This window comes from Panthera uncia (assembly GCF_023721935.1).
Source record: "Panthera uncia isolate 11264 chromosome A1 unlocalized genomic scaffold, Puncia_PCG_1.0 HiC_scaffold_17, whole genome shotgun sequence".
In the NCBI taxonomy this organism is placed as follows: Eukaryota; Metazoa; Chordata; class Mammalia; order Carnivora; family Felidae; genus Panthera; species Panthera uncia.
This window is the reverse complement of record NW_026057577.1, coordinates 51434860-51456269: the sequence shown is the minus strand read 5'-3', so window position 1 is coordinate 51456269 and position 21410 is coordinate 51434860. Positions and strand designations below refer to the sequence as shown.

General features: G+C 38.6%; 2 protein-coding genes across 3 annotated transcripts in view; one reads left to right on the top strand and one right to left on the bottom strand.

The window, feature by feature from the left end:
* The window catches only part of LOC125935709 (general transcription factor IIH subunit 2), a 134295-nt gene that overhangs the window by 20121 nt on the left and 92764 nt on the right, over positions 1-21410 (bottom strand). The gene's annotated exons all lie outside the window — the stretch shown is intronic.
* Positions 1-21410, top strand: part of SMN2 (survival of motor neuron 2, centromeric) — a 41191-nt gene that overhangs the window by 10726 nt on the left and 9055 nt on the right. For both annotated transcript variants that reach the window (XM_049649594.1, XM_049649593.1), the window contains exons 2-8: positions 4786-4857; positions 6778-6897; positions 7796-7996; positions 8154-8309; positions 10833-10925; positions 12091-12201; positions 20807-20857. In XM_049649594.1, the coding sequence (XP_049505551.1) occupies positions 4786-4857; positions 6778-6897; positions 7796-7996; positions 8154-8309; positions 10833-10925; positions 12091-12201; positions 20807-20854 (801 nt within the window). In that variant the 3' untranslated portion in view covers positions 20855-20857. The remainder of the gene's footprint in view (positions 1-4785; positions 4858-6777; positions 6898-7795; positions 7997-8153; positions 8310-10832; positions 10926-12090; positions 12202-20806; positions 20858-21410) is intronic.

Genomic DNA, 21410 nt, shown 5'->3' with positions numbered 1-21410 from the left:
TTTTTCTTTTTCTTTTTCTTTTTCTTTTTCTTTTTCTTTTTCTTTTTAATGTGTTTTCTTTGGTACCCCCTAAATTTTCAGTCAGATATATTCTGCCTTGGATACTTTGTAGCCAGTGTTACTTTTTCTCCCATTTCTATGTTGATTTTAACTCCCAATTCAAATCTTGCCCTTTGCCCTGTTTTCCCATCTTAGTTTATAAATTTTTTGATTCAGGGTGGTTTGCAGATGCTAGTTTATTTAATTTCAATTGGGTGTTTTCTTTTTTTTGTGATTGTTATTTGGGAAGTTTTATTAGCTGAACTATTTTTTGTTCTAATAGCTTTGTATAAAATCTTAGGTGTCTTTTCATTTTGAAATGTCTTGTTTCCTTGATCTGAGCATAATCATTGCCATGTGAGGAGTTTGGGTTGCTATGTATTTTACTTTTAAGAATGCTCTTTTGAGGGCACGTGGGTGGCTCCGTCGGTTGGATGTGTGACTTTGGCTCAGGTCATGATCTCATGGTTGGTTCATGGGTTCGAACTCCTCTGTCAGTGCAGAGCCTGCTTGAGATTCTCTTTCTCCCTCCCTCTGTCTCCCTGTCTCTGTCTCTTTCTCTGTCTCTCTCTCTGTCTCTCTCTCTGCCCCTCTACTGCTTGCACTCTCTTGCTCTGTCTTTCAAAATACATGTTAAAAAAAAAAAAAAAAAAAGAATGCCCTCTTGTATTGAAACAGTGGAATTCATCTTCCTTTATCAGTAGTACTTTTTGCAGGATTTTTTTTTAAAGATTTTATTTATAAGTAACCTCTGTACACAACCTGGGGATCAGACTTAGAACTCTGTGATCAAGACTCACATGCTCCTCTGACTAAGCCAGACAGATGGCCCCCATTTGCAGTTGCAGGAGCATTGATGTGTCTTCTAATTTTGTGTTTTTTTAAAAAAAATATGTCTTCATTATCCTTAATTTCTACTGTTTGCTAATTCAGGCTGTACCAAATCTCTAAGGAACATCTCCCTTTCTAAGTGGAAGTGTAACCTTGAACAATCAGTTACCTCTGTGATTACTTTACTTATCTACAGAATGATTAAATGATTTTTAATTACTTTTTATCAAAAAATGAGATTAGCTGTTTCTCTGTATAATGGAGATTAACAGGAGAGCCACCTAAATTAGTTTTGCAACTAAACAAGTTTTATTATAGGCCTCTTTGGAACTCATTAATTGACTAACATTATACCAAATCCAAGATACTAATTGAAGGTGTTTTGTAACTTGTCCTCTCATCATCAACACTATGTATCTAAACTTATCTTCAGCTACTATGTAGAATGAACCTGATTCTTCTAGTTGGACTTATAGTCTAAGTGATCAAAATACATTGTTTTATTTTTATTTTTAATTGTGGTTTATTTTTAAGAAATGTTTATTTTGAGTGAGAGAAAGAGAAAGCAAGCAAGCATGGGGGAGGGGCAGAGAGAGAGGGAAAGAGAATCTCAAACAGGCTCCACTCTGGCCACGGTGAGATGAACTGAGCCGAAATCAAGAGTTGGATGCTTCACCACCTGAGCCACCCAGGTGTCCCTTAATTGTGGCTTAAAAGCACACACATAACATAAAATTTATCATCTTAGCCGTTTTTTTTTAAGTCAACTCTGTACCCAACGTGGGTTTCCAACAAGATCAAGAGTCTCATGCTCTACCAACTGAATCAACCAAGTGCCCTACATCTGAGCCATTTTGAACTGTGCAGTTGGCGTTAAATATATTCATGTTACTGTATGGTAGATACCTAGAACTTTTTAATGTTACAAAACTGAAACTCTACCCATTAAAAAGCATTGCTTCTTACCCCCAACCCCAACTTTCTACTTTGTTTTTGTGATTGACTACTTTTGATATCTCACACAAGTGAAACCATATAGTCAGTGGGTTTATTTTTGCTTCTAGGCCTTTTTTTTTTGGCTCCTGATCTTTCTTGAAATGCTTTCTATTTTCTCTTCTACCTGTCCTCATCCTTCTGATTTTTATTTCCTAGGCCTGTTTGCTCCATGATCATCCACCAGCCATTCCTTTTTCTCTTCTTTTTTTATTGAGGTATAATTGAGATATAACATTGTATTAATTTCAGGTGTACAACATAATTATTAAGTATTTGTACGCTTTGGAAAACAAACACCACAATAAGTCTAGTTAACATCTGACAGCATACATAGTTTAAAAAATTATTTTATTATTTTTAATTTTTATTTGAGAGAGAGAGAGAGTACACCGGAGTGGGGAAAGGGCGGGGGAGGGGGGGAAGTTAATCTTTTTTTTTTAAGCTTGTTTATTTTTGAGGTGGGGAGGGGCAGAGAGAGGGGGACGGGGGATCTGAAGCAGGGACTCTTACAGCAGCAAGCCTGATGTAGTGTACAAACCCATGAGCCGTGAGATCATGACTTCAGCCAAAGTCAGCCGCTCAACTGCCTGAGCCACCCAGACGCCCCTGACTTTTTTTCTTTTTGGCACTTTCTTTATTTTTTATTTCTTGAAGTTCTCACTGTGCTCATTCATTCTCCTGAGCTTGATAAGCATGTTTATGACTATTATTTTGAACTCCTTATCAGGTAAATCACTTCTCTGTTACTTTTAAGAAGTGGTTTCTGAGGTTTTACTTTATTCTTTTTTTGGAACATATTCCTCTGTTTTTTCATTTTGCTTGACTTTCTGAGTTGGTTTCTGTGCATTAGATAGTAGCCACCTCTGCCAGACTTCAAGGAGTATCTTGTAGAAGACGAACTTTATCGTTCAACCCTGCACTAGCTGTTGGTTGTTTCTCAAACCTTTGTGATTATCCAAGCAGCCTATTTTAATTTTAGTGGTTCCCAGTAGTTGAGAGTGTGCAAAGACCTATCTGTGCCCCAGGAGGAGGATCTCAGTCAACAATTTGATTCAGGATGATTGGGGAGCCAGACCCTTGGGCAGCAGCTTTTAAAGTACGTAAATATATACAGTCTTGTGGGAATGCAAGCAGAAGCCCACTCAGCCTGCAGAGCAGGTGATCTGGACATATCCCCTGGGTAGCACTTGTAATAATCAGGGTACCCAGAGAGTGCATAAGATTCTTTCTGGGAGATAACAGTAAGCTGGAATAAGGCAGAGAGTGAATAGTCTTATGGAACCCAGGAATGGAAAGCCCCCTAGTTACCATGGACAGATGGTTACGGAGTGTTTCCTGAGCAACAGCTGCAAAAGCCTGGGACACCAGGTGTGGAAACTGGGGCACCAAGTGCATGTAAACAAATGCTACCCTCTAGGAAACACAAGTGCTTTGGAACTCAGAAGAGGGAGAGCACACAGATGGCATTGTCTGTCTGGAGCGAGGCAGGAGCAGAAACATGGTGCCCACTAGCCTGTGTGCATTGAGAATATCCCACCAGGGCCCTGCAAGTGTGTGTTAAATTAGACTGCCCCTCAGGTTAACACTTTAATAAGCAAATGAGTCTCTTTCACATAAAGTTTGTGTGCCTTTTACTCCATTGTTTCTGCACTAAGGGCCTTGGGCAATTAAATCCAGGCATTGGAGCACTTTAATGGCTTTTTCTCAGTTTGCTATTTTCCTGTAGGTCTTTGAATGCGAATCCCCTTAGTTTTTAAAGCTAGATGTCTTGGGGGCTTATCTCAGGTACAGGTCTTAAAAGTTCAAGTGCCCAGTTTGGGGTTCAAATTCATTTCTCCTCAGGGAAAGTCTCTGAGTTTTGAGTTTCCTCCCTATAATGGGTTGCTGCACTGGGAAGGGGTTTATGGCAAGACTGTGTCTCAGCTTCTCTTCTTTGTAGGGATTTGTTTTTTCATGTTTGCCTAATGTGTAGGAATTGCTCAACTAGTTTCTGGGTATTTTTGATTTTGTCTTTTTACCCTAGAGGAAGTTGTTCCGTATGTAGCTAAAGATTTGGTGCATTGGTGGGGAGCAGGTGAATTCAGGATCTTCCAAAGTCGGCCTCTTGAACCAGAGAAAATCTATTTCTTTTAATTCACACATGTATTATCTGTAATGTCTCATCATAAATGTTTTGTACTTTTTTTATTTTGATTTTCTGTGACAATATGTTTTAAATTCCTATTTAGACCATCGCTGAAGAGAGCAGGTAGCGTGATTTCATATACCTCTCAGAAATGAGTGTGTAAGAGATAGTGGATGCTCAAAAATATGTTTTTGAATTGAATTAAATTTAAATAAAAATAGAATTAAATGCTACTTCAGTCTTTTCCAGATTACTTAATACCACTCCTGTTTAAAATGAAAATTGATTTATTAATCACTACTAGTAATTTGTAACTTAAAACCTTTTGAGAATTCTTCCTTGCTTAATCTAGACATAGTGCAAGGTCAAGGGGAAAAGAATATTCTTTGGACCTCAGATTCTTTGGTCGGAATAGCATTACCATAGTCTGTATAACAAAGTCAGGCTAGTAGCCAGATGTTTTCCCACATTGCCAAACTAAACCTTTTATCAACTCTTAGAAAAGTTTGAAACATAGTTATCTTTGAACAGATCCACTTATGGTTGGTGGATAGAAATTCAATTATGGAGCATTCAGTTTACTCCTCTTAGAATATTTACATATGCCTAGCTTTGGGGGTAATGTCACATACTCTATAAGGAGGTAGGTTTCCTCTAGTTTTGTTTAGGATTTAAAATACCTGTTTTTAGTGTAACTTCATGTGTGGCGTAAGATAGCTGCCGACAGTATCTAACCTACATTTTTTATGAAACCCATTTAAACATGAATTGTGTTTGTTCTTTACCCTTCCCAGAGTGATGATTCTGACATTTGGGATGATACAGCTTTGATAAAAGCTTATGATAAAGCTGTAGCTTCATTTAAGGTATGAATACTCTTTTCCTTATTTCCTCATGTTACTCATTTGGGACAAAATTAACTGATAACATACTTAAAGTGTTGAATTACATATTATTCCGTTCTAATGTTGAAGGCCAATAGATATCATTGGTTAATTAACTTAGATGATAATCTTCCTTTAGAAGTTGGTAGGTAGGCTCTCTGTATGTCACCCCTTTAGCAAAGTCAATTTAAGTAGAATCTTAAACATTAATTACTTTTAATGTGTTTGCATTGTATCAGACTATAGAAATCGTCTAATTCAGATTAGTAGAAGGGTAGTCTAAATTACAATTTTCATTTAACAAGCCTTCGTTGAAATAATAATGATAAATATCAGTAGTGCTATAATTAGTACTTATAGACTGTTTACAGTATTTTAGGCACTATTCTAGGTGCTTTACTTACATTAAGTTAATCCTAACCCAAATCCTGAGTTGGTTATCAAGTCAGGTGTTCCTGAGGACAGGAATATTCAATTCTTTAAGGAGATGTAGTCTGTTTTTGTGGCCCCAGCAAGACATTTACACAGTTGTCCAACATCATCACTTTCTCTACTGTGTGAGGTATTTAGCTTTATTGAGCACCATGCAAGAGCCATCAGTAGTCCAGACAAAGAGCATATCCTCATACAGAGCACCAAATACGAAGTCCACTTCTTTCCCTTAATCACTCTTATTGCATGAGGTAAAGATCAGACCTGTATGTTACCCTTAAAACTGAATTCAAGTTTCTCAGTAATACTTCTCTTTTTCTTATTAGGTTTTTGTTTTGTTTTGTTTTGTTTTTTTATGTTTTTACTTGGTTTTGAGACAGAAAGCACTAGCTGGGGTGGGGCAGAGAGAGAGGGAGACAGGAACCAAAGCGGGCTCCACACTGACAGTGGAGACCCCATTGCAGGGCTCAAACCCACGAGTGATGAGATCATGCCCTAAACTGAAGTCAGGGGCCCAGCTGACTGAGCCACCCAAGCACTCCAGTAATGCTTTTCAATATACCCTTAAGGTAGAAGCACACTAATGCAGGTTCTGTAAAATGCAGATTAAAGTGTGGCTCATTGTTGGCTGGGATTGATGATATTGCAGAGGGAAGTAGTGTGAGTAGAGGAAAGTAACTAATTTGGGGAAAAGACAGTTTAATTTTAAACTGTGTTTTTTGAAGTAAATGTGAAGATATGAAATTGGTAATTGGAAATGTTGCATTGAACGAAGAAGAAATGTCAGTTGGATAGTAGATTTAGAAGTCTGTCTACATAAGGGGCACCTGGGTAGCTCAGTCTGTTAAGCGTCCAACTTCTGCTCAGGTCATGATCTCACACCTCGTGAGTTGGAGCCCCGCATCAGGCTCTGCGCGGACAGCTCCGAGCCTGGAGCCTGCTTCAGGTTCTTTGTCTCCCTCCCTCTCTCTGCCCCGTCCCGCCTCTCAAAAATAAATAAATAATTTTTAAAAAATTTGTTTAATAATAAAAAAATAAAAAGAGAAGTCTCTCTGCATAGAGGTTATAATTGAAGTAATAGGGATAGATGATCATAAACAGGTAAAGAAGGATGGACAGTTCTTTTTTGGGAATGCCCAAGTTTAAGACTTGATTAGAGAGGTAATAAAGCATTGGAGCTCTACATTGTTAGATCACCCAAAATGTCTTGACTATCAAGACAAATGATCATTAGAATCTAACTTTACAAGAAGGTTGAGAGTGAGGACTTGATTAAAAAGGTCCCTAGAGCTGATAACCAGATATATGATGCCTTCCAGCATAGTTGTTGTAGCATGTGGGATGATAAAAAGAGGAAGTGGAGGCTGAGTTGATGGGGCCTTGAGGCCTTGGTAGTTACTGGGTTATATTGTTACACTTTTTTTCAAGTATGACCCTGTAACATGTCCATTGTTCTTCATATTTTCACAGCATGCTCTAAAGAATGGTGACATTTCTGAAGCTTCAGATAAACCAAAAGGCACACCTAAAAGAAAACCTGCTAAGAAGAATAAAAGCCAAAAAAAGAATACCACAGCAGCCCTGAAGCAGGTTATTTTAAAACATTGAGATTGAACTTCAAAGAATTTCTTGTTACTGTTTTTAATAACAGTGTAAAATATATTTAACTTACATGATTAGTACAGTGTTTTCCACTGACACGTAATCATAAAACTTCTAAAATAGCTGTTAAACTTTCTATTGTTTAGGAACATGCATGTCAGTAAAAGTATAGTGAGTTAGGTGGGAATGTAAATAATATGTTGAAGATTGTGTTTACTTTATGTGGGAGGTGGGGTACAGGAGCCCATGGCCACTTGGGATGAGCACCTCGGGGCCTTAAACTGCATTCGCATTGTAAAACTGGGAAATGGCTGTGCTTTTTTTTTTCTTCAAAAACCCTAAAACTAATACCCAGGAACCAAAAATTCTAGGTAAAATCATTTCTGCTATTTAAAACAGCAGACCTGAAAGCTAAATATTTTGGTGCCTTGTCAGTCCCCTTAGTTTTATCATTACCAAGGGGGAAGAGAGCTAACATTTGATAAGCACTGGCTATGTGCTGAATCAGAGTGCAGGACCCTGTACACACTCTCCCTCCTTTCTGTTCTTCACAACAAACAGATGAGGTAGATTTTATTGTAATTCCTTAACAGATGAGGAAATTGAGACTTAAAGAGATTAACAAGCTTGTCTTGATTATATAGTTGGCAGAATTCATATTACATGGTAAATATGTGGCATGATTATATAAACAGCAAAATTATATTGATACTGGAAATTCAGATTTATGTGTCTTTGGCCCCAAGCCAAAGATCATTCTGCCTTCCAGATCAGTTACCTAGAGACTATCCACTCCACAACCTACCTTACCCTACCTAAACAAGATTACAATTTTTCCTCTTTAAAAGAAATATGTGTGGGTGTGTATCTTTGGTTTCTTTTATAGTGGAAAGTTGGTGACAAATGTTCTGCCATTTGGTCAGAAGACGGCTGCGTTTACCCAGCTACCATTGCTTCAATTGATTTTAAGAGAGAAACCTGCGTTGTGGTTTACACTGGATATGGAAATAGGGAGGAGCAAAATGTGTCTGATCTACTTTCCCCAGCCTCTGCAGTGGATAATAATGTAGAACAGAATGCTCAGGAGGTAAGGATACCAAAAATAAAAATAAAAAGGAAAGAAAAAAGAATTCTTGGAGGCAGAGAGGAGATGAGAAAATCAAAGTTGTTTGATCCCCTGAAGTATTCACTTTTTTTCATGATACCTTTATAACAAAAGTATGTATATTTTTTTCTTTTTACAGAATGAAAATGAAAGTCAAATTTCAACAGATGAAAGTGAGAACTCCTGCAGGTCTCCTGGAAATAAATCAAATAACGTCAAGTCAAAAGCTACTTCGTGGAACTCTTTTCTGCCTCCACCACCCCCCATGCCAGGAGCAGGACTGGGACCGGGAAAGGTACATTTCTGCCCAGAAAAGTTTTCCCAGGAAACAGTTAATAATTTTATAACTGTCCACCCCTCCATTGGATGAGTTTTAGCTTTTCCTTGAAAGTTTTGTAGCTTTCTGTAGCTATCATAAATTCACACTTGAAAATTCTTTGAAAAGGAAATAAAATAGGAATGCAAAATACTTTACACTGAAAGACTTTCCCAACTGTTCTTATGGAGGATTGGGTATTAGACTAATAATCTCATGAATTTACGTTAGAAAGTATAGTGGTATTTTACTGTCACCAGGGTGTTATGCTCTGGTTCTCCATGTCATTTGGTTAGGATACATAACAGTTGGTGAGAAACACAATATTTACATCTAATACAGAAGCATCTAATACATTAAATCCTGAAGCCCTAGATTGTTTTGTAGAGTAAAATGTAAATGCTCTTTTCCTTTATGGGTCTCTTGGCTGTAAGTAGCAAATGAACTTAAACAGAAAAGATTTTGGGGCACCTAGGTGGCTCAGTCGGTTGGACCTCTGACTTCAGCTCAGGTCATGATCTCACAGTTTGTGGGTTTGAGCGCCACGTCGGGCTCTGTGCTGACAGCTCAGACCCTAGAGCCAGCTTCGGATTCTGTGTCTCCCTCTTTCTCTGCCCCTCCCCTGCTCGCTCTCTGTCTCTCTGTCAAAAACAAACATTAAAAAAATTATAAAAAATTTTTTTTTTTATTTTAAGTTATATCATGGAACCCTAGTTGGTGTGTCCCTGTCCAGTTGTTTTGTATAAAGGAGTGATTTCTTCACTGGGGGTTAAAAAAAATTTTTTTTTTAGAGAAGATGAGTGATTTCTTTCTTTATAATTTGTTTTAATTAAGTTTATTTTTGAGAGATACAGGGTATGAGCGGGGGAGGGGCAGAGAGAGGGAGACACAGAAGCAGAAGCAGGCTCCAGGCTCTGAGCTGTCAGCGCAGAGCCAGATGAGGTGCTCAAACTCATGAAACGTGAGATAATGACCTGAGCGGAATTCAGACCCTTGACTGATTGACCCACACAGGCGCACCAAGGAAGTTAAAATTTTTTAATGTTTGTTCGTTTGTTTATTTTTGAGAGAGAGCGGTCACGCGCATAAGCGGGGAAGGGGCAGAGAGAGGGGGACAGAGGATTCATCCTACAGCAAGGACCCTGATGTGGTGGTCAAACTCACAAACTGAGCCTAAGTTGGACGCTCCACCAACTTAGCCATCTAGGCACCCCTTCACTGTCGGTTATAGTTTTCAGGCGATAATAATAATAATAAAATTAAAAATCAGTGTTGACTTATTAAAGCTTTTTCTGAAGATTTTCTGTGAGTGCTTTTTTTTTTTTTTAAAGTGAGTGCTTTTTTTTTTTTTTAACCTTCTATTTATTTACTTATTTTGAGAGAGAGAGAGAGTGTGTGCAGGGGAGGGGCAGGGAGAGAGACAGAGAGAAAGAATCCAAAGCAGGCTTTGTGTGGTCAGTGTGGAACCTGAGGCGGGCTTGAACTCAAAACGGTGGTGTTATGTCCTGAGCTGAAATCAAGAGTCTGTTGCTTAACTAACCGAGCCATCCAGGTGAACCTTTACCATTTTTAAAAATGTTTATTTATTTATTTTGAGAAAGAGAGCATGCGTGAGTCAGTTATGGGCAAAGACTGGGAGAGAATGCCAAGCAGGATCTTCACTGTCAGTACAGAGCCCAATGCAGGACTTGATTTCACGAACTGTGAGATCATGACTTGAGTAGAAACCAAGAGTCAGACCCTTCACCGACTAAGCCACGCAAGCACCCCTGTGAATGCTTTCTTAAAGAGGTTTGCATTATATTACAATTTCTAGAATGATCAGACCTCTTAATTTATCTACATATCGTACTTCATTGGTCTGAGGGAGCTGACTTTTCTTGTTAAATGAGAGGTTTACTAATTTTTACAATATATGCTTATGTTAGTATATGTAACTCAGGGAACATCCATAAAAAGGTTACGCAATTAACGACATTGTGGCAGATACAATCTTTTTTATGATTGAAATATCTTACTAAATACACAGTCTCTGATTTCTGAGGTAATTGGCAATCTTTTTACTTTGGTTTTACTTTCTGAATGTTTAGATATGAAAGGAAATGAGGAAAATCTAGATTTATGAGTCTTGTTTAAATTCACCATTTGGTATATGAAATTCTATTTCATCTTTGTTTTTTGAGAGAGGGAGAAAGAGAACCGGGGGAAGGGTAGAAAAAGAGGGAGAGAGAAAATCCCAAGCAGGCCCCACACTCAGCACAGAGCCCGACACAGGGCTGAATCTTACGAACCATGAGATCATGACCTGAGCAAAAATCAAGAGTAGGAAGCTTATGCTTATCCCTTATCCGACTGAACCACCCAGGTGCCCCTGTTTCATCTCTTTTGATATGTATAATGTATCATTCTGGGTGGTTATTTAGGTTCTTAAGACATTGAATCCTTTTCCTCTTCTCATATTTAAATTGATAAATTAATCTTCCTTTGAAATGTTCTTTACAGCCTGGTCTAAAGTTCAATGGCCCACCACCACCTCCACCACCACCACCACACTTCCTATCATGCTGGTTGCCTCCGTTTCCTTCTGGACCACCAGTAAGTGTAAAAGAATTCAGATTAAAATTTGCTTTCATACGTAGTTAGGGATTTAGCAGGACATGGAAGTGTCATTTTATACCATCCCTACAGCCAGATTCTAATGTGTAAACCTTTGAACTAAACCTCAGGTTTTTGGGGGCACCTGCGTGACTCAGTCAGGTAAGCATCCGACCTCTGGTTTCTCAAAATAAATAAATAAAAACTCTAATAAATAAATAAATCAACCAGCCAACCAACTTGGATTATTTTTTTAAATGTCCTTCTGTTATCCAGACTTAGTCCTCTTATTACCCCCATATCTGAGCCCTATGTTGCATGCTTCCTTCCTCCTAGAAGTTATATCTCATTCTATAGGGAGGTAGCTCCTATTTTAAAGGACTTAATTACACTGTATACAAGGATTAATGTGCTTCCAGATGTGCTTGGAATTTGGTGTCACATGGTCTGTCCCAATTTCTAAAGTCACATGGTCTGACTTTGAGATATCAACAGTAGGCTAGATACAAGATACTTGTGGCAAATTCCATGTGTTTCAGTGGGAACCGCTCAGTTTTTCTACTCAAGACCTTTACTTGAAATGCTATTTGGATGTTTTGTTTTGTGTTGTATTTTAATTTTTTTTTTTTTTTTTTTTTTAACATTTACTTATTTTTGAGAGCAAGACAGAGCACGAGCAGGGGAGGGGCAGAGAGGGAGACATAGAATCCGAAGCAGGCTCCCAGGCTCTGAGCTGTCAGCACAGAGCCTGATGTGGGGCTTGAACCCATGAACTCTGAGATCATATGACCTGAGCCGAAGTCATATACTAAACTGACTGAGCCACCCAGGTGCCCCTGGATGTTTTTTAAGGAAAACCATTAAAGTATATATACTTGGTCTTTTACCTATAGCTTCATAATGGAACAGAATAATAGTTGGAAAATCAAAACAAAATATCTAAACATTTTATGTGATCTTTTATCTTTTGATTTTATTTATCTTAATTTTGTTGGCCTATTGTTACCGGTTGGCTTTCTCAAAATGTCTTTAAAAAAAAAAATTTAAGTAGGTAATGGCATGAAATGTAGGGAAAGATACAGCTAACATCCAGCATTCTCTATGTAAAATGGATGTCCAGACTTCAGTTTTTGTTTATTGACTTTATATCTTTCTCCATTTCCAGATAATTCCCCCACCACCTCCCATATGTCCAGATTCTCTTGATGATGCTGATGCTTTGGGAAGTATGTTAATCTCTTGGTACATGAGTGGCTATCATACTGGTTACTATATGGTAAGTGATCATTCAGCATCTTTCCTAACAATCACTTTGTGGTTATGGGACTTTGTGACTAAAAAGTGGTTTGTTGTGTTTGGCAGATCATAAAGGTTGAAACTACCTCATAAAGTTTAAAAACATAAAACTGTTGGAGTGCCTGGGTGGCTTAGTCCATTGGGCATCCGACTCGATTTTGGTTCGGGTCATGATCTCTGGTTCATGAGTTCATTACTTGCATCGGGCTCCACGCTTAAGGTGCAGAGCATCCTTGGGATTCTCTGTCTCCCTCTCTCTGCCCCTCCCCTGGTCGCATTCTGTCTCTACTTCAAAATAAATAAATACATTCAAAAATACATATATATATAACTTTTGTTTAAGGCTTACATTCTCTTGAATTGTCCCTGCTAAGTGTAATTATAGTTCATTTAAAATTTTTTCATGTTGAGGCACCTGGTTGGCTCAGTCAGTTGGATGTCCATCTCTGGATGTCAGATCAGGTCATGATGATCTCAAGGTTGTGGGGTTGAGCCCCATGGCAGGCATTATGCTGAGCATGGGGCCAACATGGGATTCTTTCTCTCTCCCTGCCCCTCTCCCCTGCTCACTCACTCTCTCTCTTGCTCTTAAAAAAATAAAAATAAAATTTTGTTCCTGTTCTTAGGTTATGTTGATTATACATTTTCTAATTTAATGACACTCTTTTAAATTATTTTCCAATCTCATTTGTCTTTGTGTTTTAATATAAAACAAAATGCATTGCAAGAAATAGAAAATGAGGGGCGCCAGGGTGACTCAGTTGGTTAAGCGGCTGACTTTGGCTCAGGTCATGATCTCACAGTTTGTGAGTTCAAGCCCGGCGTCGGGCTTTGTGCTGACAGCTCGGAGGCTGGAGCCTGCTTCGGATTCTGTGTCTTCCTCTCCTCCTCGTGCTCTGTCTCTCAAAAATAAATAAACGTTAAAAAAAAAAATTAAAAAAAAAAGAAATAGAAAAAGAAAGAATAATAGCTTGAGAAAAGAAATAAAGACAAAAAGTGTTAGGTTCTTTTGTGCATAGAGGAAGGCCTGAGGTGATACATGCCAAACTGGACCTTATGGACTGAGGCTCCATACTTACCATTTTACACATCAGTCTGTTTCACACATGTAGTATTGTGACTTTTCAGGAAATTTTTAAATTTTTGGAAGGAGGCTACTATGCCATGCTGACATTATGATGTGATATTATAAGTACTTGAAATTTTGGTTAATATATGGAAGATATAAATAAACAACTGACTCAAAGGTAAGATTTTTTTAAATGTATCATCTGTACGTGCCCCCATTAATGTTATTTAAAAACTATTCTTGGGGGACCTGGGTGGCTTAGTCACTTACACATCTGATTCTTGATTTCTGGTCAGGTCACACTATCTCACAGTTCATGGGTTGGAGCCCCATATCTGGCTCCGCGCTAGTGGTATGGATCCTGCTTGGGATATTCTCTCTCTCTCTCTCTCTCTCTCTCTCTCTCTCTTTCTCTCTCTCTCTCTTTCTCTCTCTCTCTTTCTGTCTGTCTCCACACACACACACACACACACACTCCTCCCTCCCTCCGTCCCCCCCCACTCCACTCTCTCTTAAAATAAACTTAAAAAAAAAATTTTTTTTAGCGTTTATTTATTATTGAGATAGAGCATGAGCAGGGGAGGGGCAGAGAGAGATGGAGACACAGAATCCAAAGCAGGCTCTAGGCTCTGAGCTGTCAGCACAGAGCCCGATGCGGGGCTCAAACTCACAACCGGTGAGATCGTGACCTGAGCCGAAGTCGGATGCTTAACCGACTGAGCCACCCAGGCGCCCTAAAATAAATAAACTTTTTAAAAAATTAAATAAAAATAATAAAAGGTATTCTTGAGTCATTGTATAAGGTTGGTATATTTGTATAGTATGATGAAGTTCCCCTTTTAATGACTAGAAAGATGATGGAAAGTAACAAGTTAACCATTTGTAATTTGAGACCAATTACCTAACATACTAAGCTTCCCTTTTCTGCACTTCGTATTTCTCTGCATGTATTTTTCATGAAATATTTGGAAAAATATTACTTATAGTGTATAAGTAAACTATTGATGTGATTTATATTTATTTTTCAGTTTTTTGGAAGGAAAGAGAGTTCTTTTACCCAGATAGGCCATATTTTGACTTATTTTCAGGTTCATATTATACAGAGGTTCATGGTTTATTTGGTGTTTATAGTGTTTGTATTGAAATAAGTATGCAGAGGTCACCTGTTTGGCTCAGTCAGTTAAACCTCAGACTCTTGATTTCAGCTCAGGTTATGATCTCAGTTTGTGAGGTTGAGCCCTGCATTGGGCTGTGTGCTGACATTGTAGAGCCTGTTTGGGTTTCTCTCTCTCTCTGCCCCTCCCCTGCTCTTGCTCATGCTGTCTGTCTCAAAGTAAATCAATAAACTTAAAAAAAAAGGGGGGGGGGCACCTGTTGGCTCAGTCTTTTAAGCATCTGACTTTGGCTCAGGTTGTGATCTCACAGTTCATGATTTCTAGTCCCATCTTTAACAGATGAGCTGGAGCCCTGCTTCAGATGAGCCCCGCTTCTCTCTCTGTCTCTCTCTGTCTCTCTCTGTCTCTCTCCCCTTCTCCCCTTCTCCCTTCTCCCCTTCTCGTTCCTTCGTGGGATTCTCTCTCTCTGCCCTTCGCTCACTTGCACCGCCTCTCTCTCTCTCTCTCTCTCTCTCTCTCTCTCTCTCTCTCTCTCTCCCCCTCCCTCCCTCCCTCCCTCTCCCCCTCCCCCCCTCCCTCTCTAGTAAAAAATAAAAAAAACAGATGTATGCAGAAAAGTGCATATATTAGAAGTGAACAGCTTGATTTTAAAAAAACATAATTTACTGCCTCCTTATGTCTTCTTCTAATCACTCACTACTAATCCCTTTGCCAAGGGTGACCATTTTCCTAACGTCTAGTGTCATAGAGTACTTTTGTCCTTTTTTGAACTTCTATGGTTTGGAATTATACATACACTCCTTAGTGGCTGGCATATTTTGTTCAGCAGTTTGTGAGAGTAATATACATTGTTGTGTATAGTCGTAGCTCTGTTGTGTTCTTCTGCATGAATATACCATAATCTGTTTATTTCTTTTAACCATTGATGGATATGTAGCTTGTTTCCAGTTTGGAAAACAGCATTGCCTGTGACTTGTTTTTTTTTTTTTTTTTTTAACTAATTAAGTTTTATTGAGATATAGTTTACATGGCATTCAGTTCACCTTCTAAAGTATACAACTCACTGGTTTGGGTTTTTAGTATATTCACAATTACACAGCCATAACTACAGTCATTTATGGAATATCTTCATTATCTACCCTCCTTCCGTAAGAAAACAAACATGTACCCCATTTTCCTCAAAATTTCCAGGCCTAGGCAATGACTAACTTACTCTGTGGATTTGCCTTTTCTGGACACTTCTAATAAATAGACTTATACTAAATGTCATCCTTTGTGTCTTTCTTTCTTCACTTAGCATAATCTCTCTCGCGCTCTCTCCCTCTCTCTCTCTCCTCTCTCTCTCTCCTCTCTCTCTCTCCCCCTCTCTCCTTTCCTTTTTTATTGCTGTATAATAATCCATTGAGTGTACCTCATTTTTTCCATTTGGGTTATTTCTCCTTTGGGGCTTTAACGAATAATGCTGCGATGAACATGCGTATACAAGTTTCTGTGTCAATGTACATTTTCATTTCTTTTGGGTATACACTTAGAAGTGGAATTGCTAGGTCATGTAGTGTGTGAAAGTTTACCTTTGGCAGATAACCAAACCAAAATACAAGTGCTTTTTGTTGTTGTTTGTTTGTAACTTAAAAAAAAAAAATCTCTTTCAGACTTAAAGTTGCGAAAATAGTACAAGAATTTCTATGTATCCTTCACCCAATTGTCCCCAAGTGTCACCTTTGTACCACTTTAAGTTTCTTTTATTTTTTAATTTTTTTTATGTTTATTTATTTTTTGAAGGGGAAAGAGAGCATAAACTGGGGAGGGGCTGAGAGAGAGGGAGACACAGAATCTGAAACAGGTTCCAGGCTCTGAGCTATCAGCTCGGTCCAGGGGCTCAAATCCACGGACCATGAGATCATGACCTGAGCTGAAGTCGGACTCTCAACTGACTGAGTCACCCAGGTGCCCCTGTACCACTTTAGGTTTATTATTCTCATTTATTTCATACTTGTTTGTCTTTTTTTTCTTTGTTTATGTGTATATGTATTTTTCCCTGAAATAATTGATAATCAGTTGCAAACATTATACCCCTTTACATTTAAATGCAGTATGTTTTCTAAATTAAGAATGTTATACAACCGTAGTATAGTAATCAAATCAGGAATTAAAATTTATATAATTCTGTGATCTCATCTTTTGGCCTTATTTGAATCTTGCCTGTTGTCTCACCAGTGTCCCTTACAAGAGAATTAAAAGTAGCTTTCTTTAAAATTAAAATTTGCTTTTAATTTTTTTAATGTTTATTTATTTTTGAGAGACAGAGAGACAGAGTGTGAGCAGGAAAGGGCCAGGGAGAGAGGGAGACACAGAATCCGAAGCAGGCTCCAGGCTCTGAGCTGTCAGCACAGAGCCCAACGTGGGGCTCGAACTCACAAACTGCGAGGCCTGAGCTGAAGTCGAACACTCAATCCACTGAGCCATCCAGGTGCCCCTATTAAAAAAAATTTTTTTACTGTTTATTTTTGAAGGAGAGAGAGACAGAGCTTGAGCAGGGAAGGGGCAGAGAGTGAGGCAGACACAGAATCTGAAGCAGGTTCCAAGCTCTGCTCTGTCAACGCAGAGCCCAGTGCTGGGGCTTGAACTCAAGAGCCATGAGATCCTGACATGAACCTAAGTCGGCCGCTTAACTGACTGAGCCACCCAGGTGCCCCCAAGATTGCTTTCTTTGATCCAGGATTAAATCCAGAGCCATCTGTTGCATTTTATTGTCCTGTGTCTGGAGTTTTACATGGTTTGTTTTTTATATTCTCATCATGCCATTTACATTGTTTTATATCCTTTAAGAATATATGCATTTCTTGATTACAGATGATACATGAATACATTACATTTTAAAAATTGAGCAAATTAAAGATAAGACAAAAATCCCTTTGATGACCTAAGCCACGCCTATTTCTTACCCTTTTCCGTAAGTCACCACTGACAGTAGTCTATTATATAGACAGTAGTCTATCATATCTATTTGTCTGCCTTCCAGTATGTGTGAGTGCTGCTAAGAAATGTATTATTTTTATGTTCATCTTTCTTCATCTACAGACATATTCTAAGAATTTAGCCAGCAGTTTGCTTGTCTTACTCATCAGTCTACGTTGGTGACCGTTTTAGTTCTGTTTAGCTAAACTTAGTGACCATTTACTTCAACTACGTTCTCTAGAACTTGTCTATCACATCATTTTTCACCTTGCCTTCACAGCCAGACTTATTTTTTTAATAATGTATTTATTTTTTAATTTACATCTGAATTATTTAAGAGTCTCTTATGTTTTGTCCCCCTCCCTGTTTTTAAATTGTTTTTGCTTCCCTTCCCTTGTGTCCATCTGTTGTGTCTCTTAAAGTTCTCATATGAGTGAACTCACATGATATTTGTCTTTCTCTGACTAATTTCACTTAGCATAACACCCTCTAGTTCCATCCACATAGTTGCAAAGTGCAGCCAGACTTCTTCAGAGTTATCTCTAGTTCTCTCCCTTACCTCACTGCACCTCTTCGGTCCTATCAGGTGTGCTTCTGTCTTCCCCACTCTGCTGAGATTTTACTGAAGATGGCTACATCAGTGGTCTTTTCTCTGCTTTGACCTTAGTTCTCCGCAACATTTTTATATATTTGTGTACATTTTACACATTTGTATATAAATTGTGTTCCAAAGTGTAACTTTGAAAACATTTTTTCTCTTGCCTTCAGTGACACCATATCATCTACTAGTTTTGAGCCTTTCTCCTTGGCTGTCCCTTCTATACTCCTTTACCAACTTTTCCTCCTCTTCTGAATATCCAAGTAGAATCCTTATGCATGGTCCACAGTCCCTGTTTCATTCATTCATTCATTCATTCATTTATTTATTTTTGAGACAGAGACAGAGCATGAACAGGGAGGGGCAGAAAGAGAGGGAGACACAGAATCAGAAGCAGGCTCCAGGCTCTGAGCCATCAGCCCAGAGCCCGACACGGGGCTCGAACTCACGGACCGCGAGATCGTGACCTGAGCCGAAGTCGGACGCCCAACCGACTGAGCCACCCAGGCGCCCCCACAGTCCCTGTTTCTTAATTATAAATGTTCACTAGGTGACCTCGCCTCTACTCCTTGACTTAAAATGGTATGTTTGTGGTGGTACTTCTCAGGTATAAGCTCTGACTTTCAGACTTACTTATGCAGCTGCCTCTTTTCCCTCACCACGTGGATGTCTGTTAGGTACATCTCAAACTAACTGCAGCCGAAACAGAACTTCACGTGTCATTTCTTACACCTCTGTTCCCACAGCCTTTTATGTTTCTCAGTAAGCAATGACATTGGTGCACCAGCACCAATTTCTCAAGCCACAGGCCTGGCATTTAGCCATATTTTCTCACTCTGTTTCACGTTTCCACATCCAATTTGTAGGAAAGTATTGTTGCCTCTTTCCCAACAGATCCTGAATCATTGCGCTTTGCTTTTTTTCTCCACTGCTACTACATCTTTCAAGATATTATCATCTTTTTTTTTTTTTAATTTTTTTTTTTTCAACGTTTTTTATTTATTTTTGGGACAGAGAGAGACAGAGCATGAACGGGGGAGGGGCAGAGAGAGAGGGAGACACAGAATCGGAAACAGGCTCCAGGCTCCGAGCCATCAGCCCAGAGCCTGACGCGGGGCTCGAACTCACGGACCGCGAGATCGTGACCTGGCTGAAGTCGGACGCTTAACCGACTGCGCCACCCAGGCGCCCCTGGACCTGATTTTCTATTTTGATAGTTCTAGCAACCATTAAAGAATAGGAACGTACTGACATTTTAAATATATTTAATTTGAAGGATGACATGGACGAAAGTTAGACTTGGTTCATTTGTATTTATAAGCACTACTATTACATGTACCTGATTATACTGTGTTACTAAAACCTAGCAGATTTGCCCTGGACTTTTAACTATGGTCCTGACCATTAAGTTGCAGATGTTTCTGTTTCTTTTATGAGTTCAAGTCGCAGTTTTGGGGAAAGCAGTCTTGTCCCCAGAATTATGTGCCTCAAATTCAGGGCCAACTATGACTGACTTGTTTCTGAGAAAGGATCTTAACTTTACAGAGTATTATTCTATATCTGTATACAATACAATGTTAACATACATTTACATTCGAAAATGCAAAGAAATTGTAGTTTCCTGGATCTTGCATTTTTTGTCTCTTTGAAATTGTTACCATTAAAAAGAAGCCACTACTCATTGTCAGATTTTCTAACCGCTTAAGTATGTTTGAGCCACCATTAGCTTCAGCTAGTGTTTCTTAAGCATTGCTTCACAGAAACACGAGCTGGACAGCTTTTCTGTTGGCAACTCGTTCCCATAAGAGCAGCTAGATAGAATTTGGGTCCAGCTCTTAACCTCTAGAAATCCAAGCAAATGCAAATGACGTAAAAGTAGTGTTCTTGGAATAACATAAAATAGGCTATAACTTTGGTCCTTCTTAAGAACAAATCACTTTTAATACATCTTATGGCCTGTAGATGTAGATAAACAATGAAGTAGAAAGTATATATAAAAGGGAAGATAGAAGATGTGGAAGCCAGAAGAAATGAATAGGACATTTGGGTTAGGTCTGACCAGGAAAAACAATAAATATTTGAGTATTGATCTTGTTTTGTTTTTTTTAACTTCTAAAATGTTCTTTAGTATGTAGTGGTCCTTAATGGTTTTATTTTAATAAATGAGTGTGACACAGTGTTTATTTTACTTGAAAGAATTAAGGTGTAAGTTAGCTCAGGAACATCACTGGGCATAGTGAGAGAAGAAAATTTTATTTCTTTTTTATATTTTAATTTTTTTAATTCATTTTTGAAAGACAGAGAGACCATGAGTGGGGGAGGGGCAGAGAGAGGGGGAGACACAGAATCTGAAGCAGGCTCCAGGCTTCAAGCTGTCAACACAGAGCCCGATGCGGGGCTCGAACTCACGGACCGCGAGCTTGTGACTTGAGCTGAAGTCGGACTCCTAACCAACTGAGCCACCCTGGCACCCCCAAAGAAGAAAATTTCTTAACTACAGCCTAATAATTGTTTACTTTAGGAACACTTAAAGATTTTATTTATTTTTGAGAGCACAAACGGAGGGTAGGCAAAGAGAGAACATGACAGAGGATCTCAAGTGGGCTCTATGCTGACAGCAGTGAGCCAGATGTGGGGCTCGAACCCAAGTTGGACACTCAACCTACTGAGCCACTCAGGTGCTCTTCTTTAGGATTACTTTTAAAGCACATTTGAAGGCCATAAACTTATTTTCTGATATTTTGTTAAATAGAATTAGTAAAACATCTTGTGTGAAACAAAGTGTTTATTCGTATCTGTATAAAATGTGTATGCTATTCTTTAAAATTCTTTTGCTTTCTTACAGGGTTTCAAACAAAACCAAAAAGAAGGAAGGTGCTCACATTTCAATTAAGAAGTAAGTCTACTGTCATTATAAAAGTGAATCTTTTATATGAATTTCAGTTTGGGGAAAACATCTTTAAAAATCAAATGTTAAAAAAACAAAAGCTAATGTAAAGCTATTAAATATGTTTTTAATTATTTTTAATTCGAGTACAGTTAACATTGTTATTTTACTTTCAGGTGTACAACACAATGATTCTGCAGTTATATGCACTACTCAGTGCTTACTACAACTGCACTCCTAATCCCTTTCCCCATTTCACCTATCCCCCCACCTACCTCCCCTCTGTCAACCACAAGTTTGCTCTGTATATTTAAGAGTCTGTTTTTTGTTTCTTTTTTTAATTTGATTCTTTGTTTTGTTTCTTAAATTGTACATATGAGTGAAATCATATGGTATTTGTCTTTCTCTGACTATTTTAGTTACCTTCGTTATACCATCTAGATGCATCCATGTTGTCTCAAATGGCAAAGTTTTGTTCCTTATGGCTGAGTAATATTCCAGTGTGTGTGTGTGTGTGTGTGTGTGTGTACACATCACATCTTTATCCGTTCATCTGTCGATG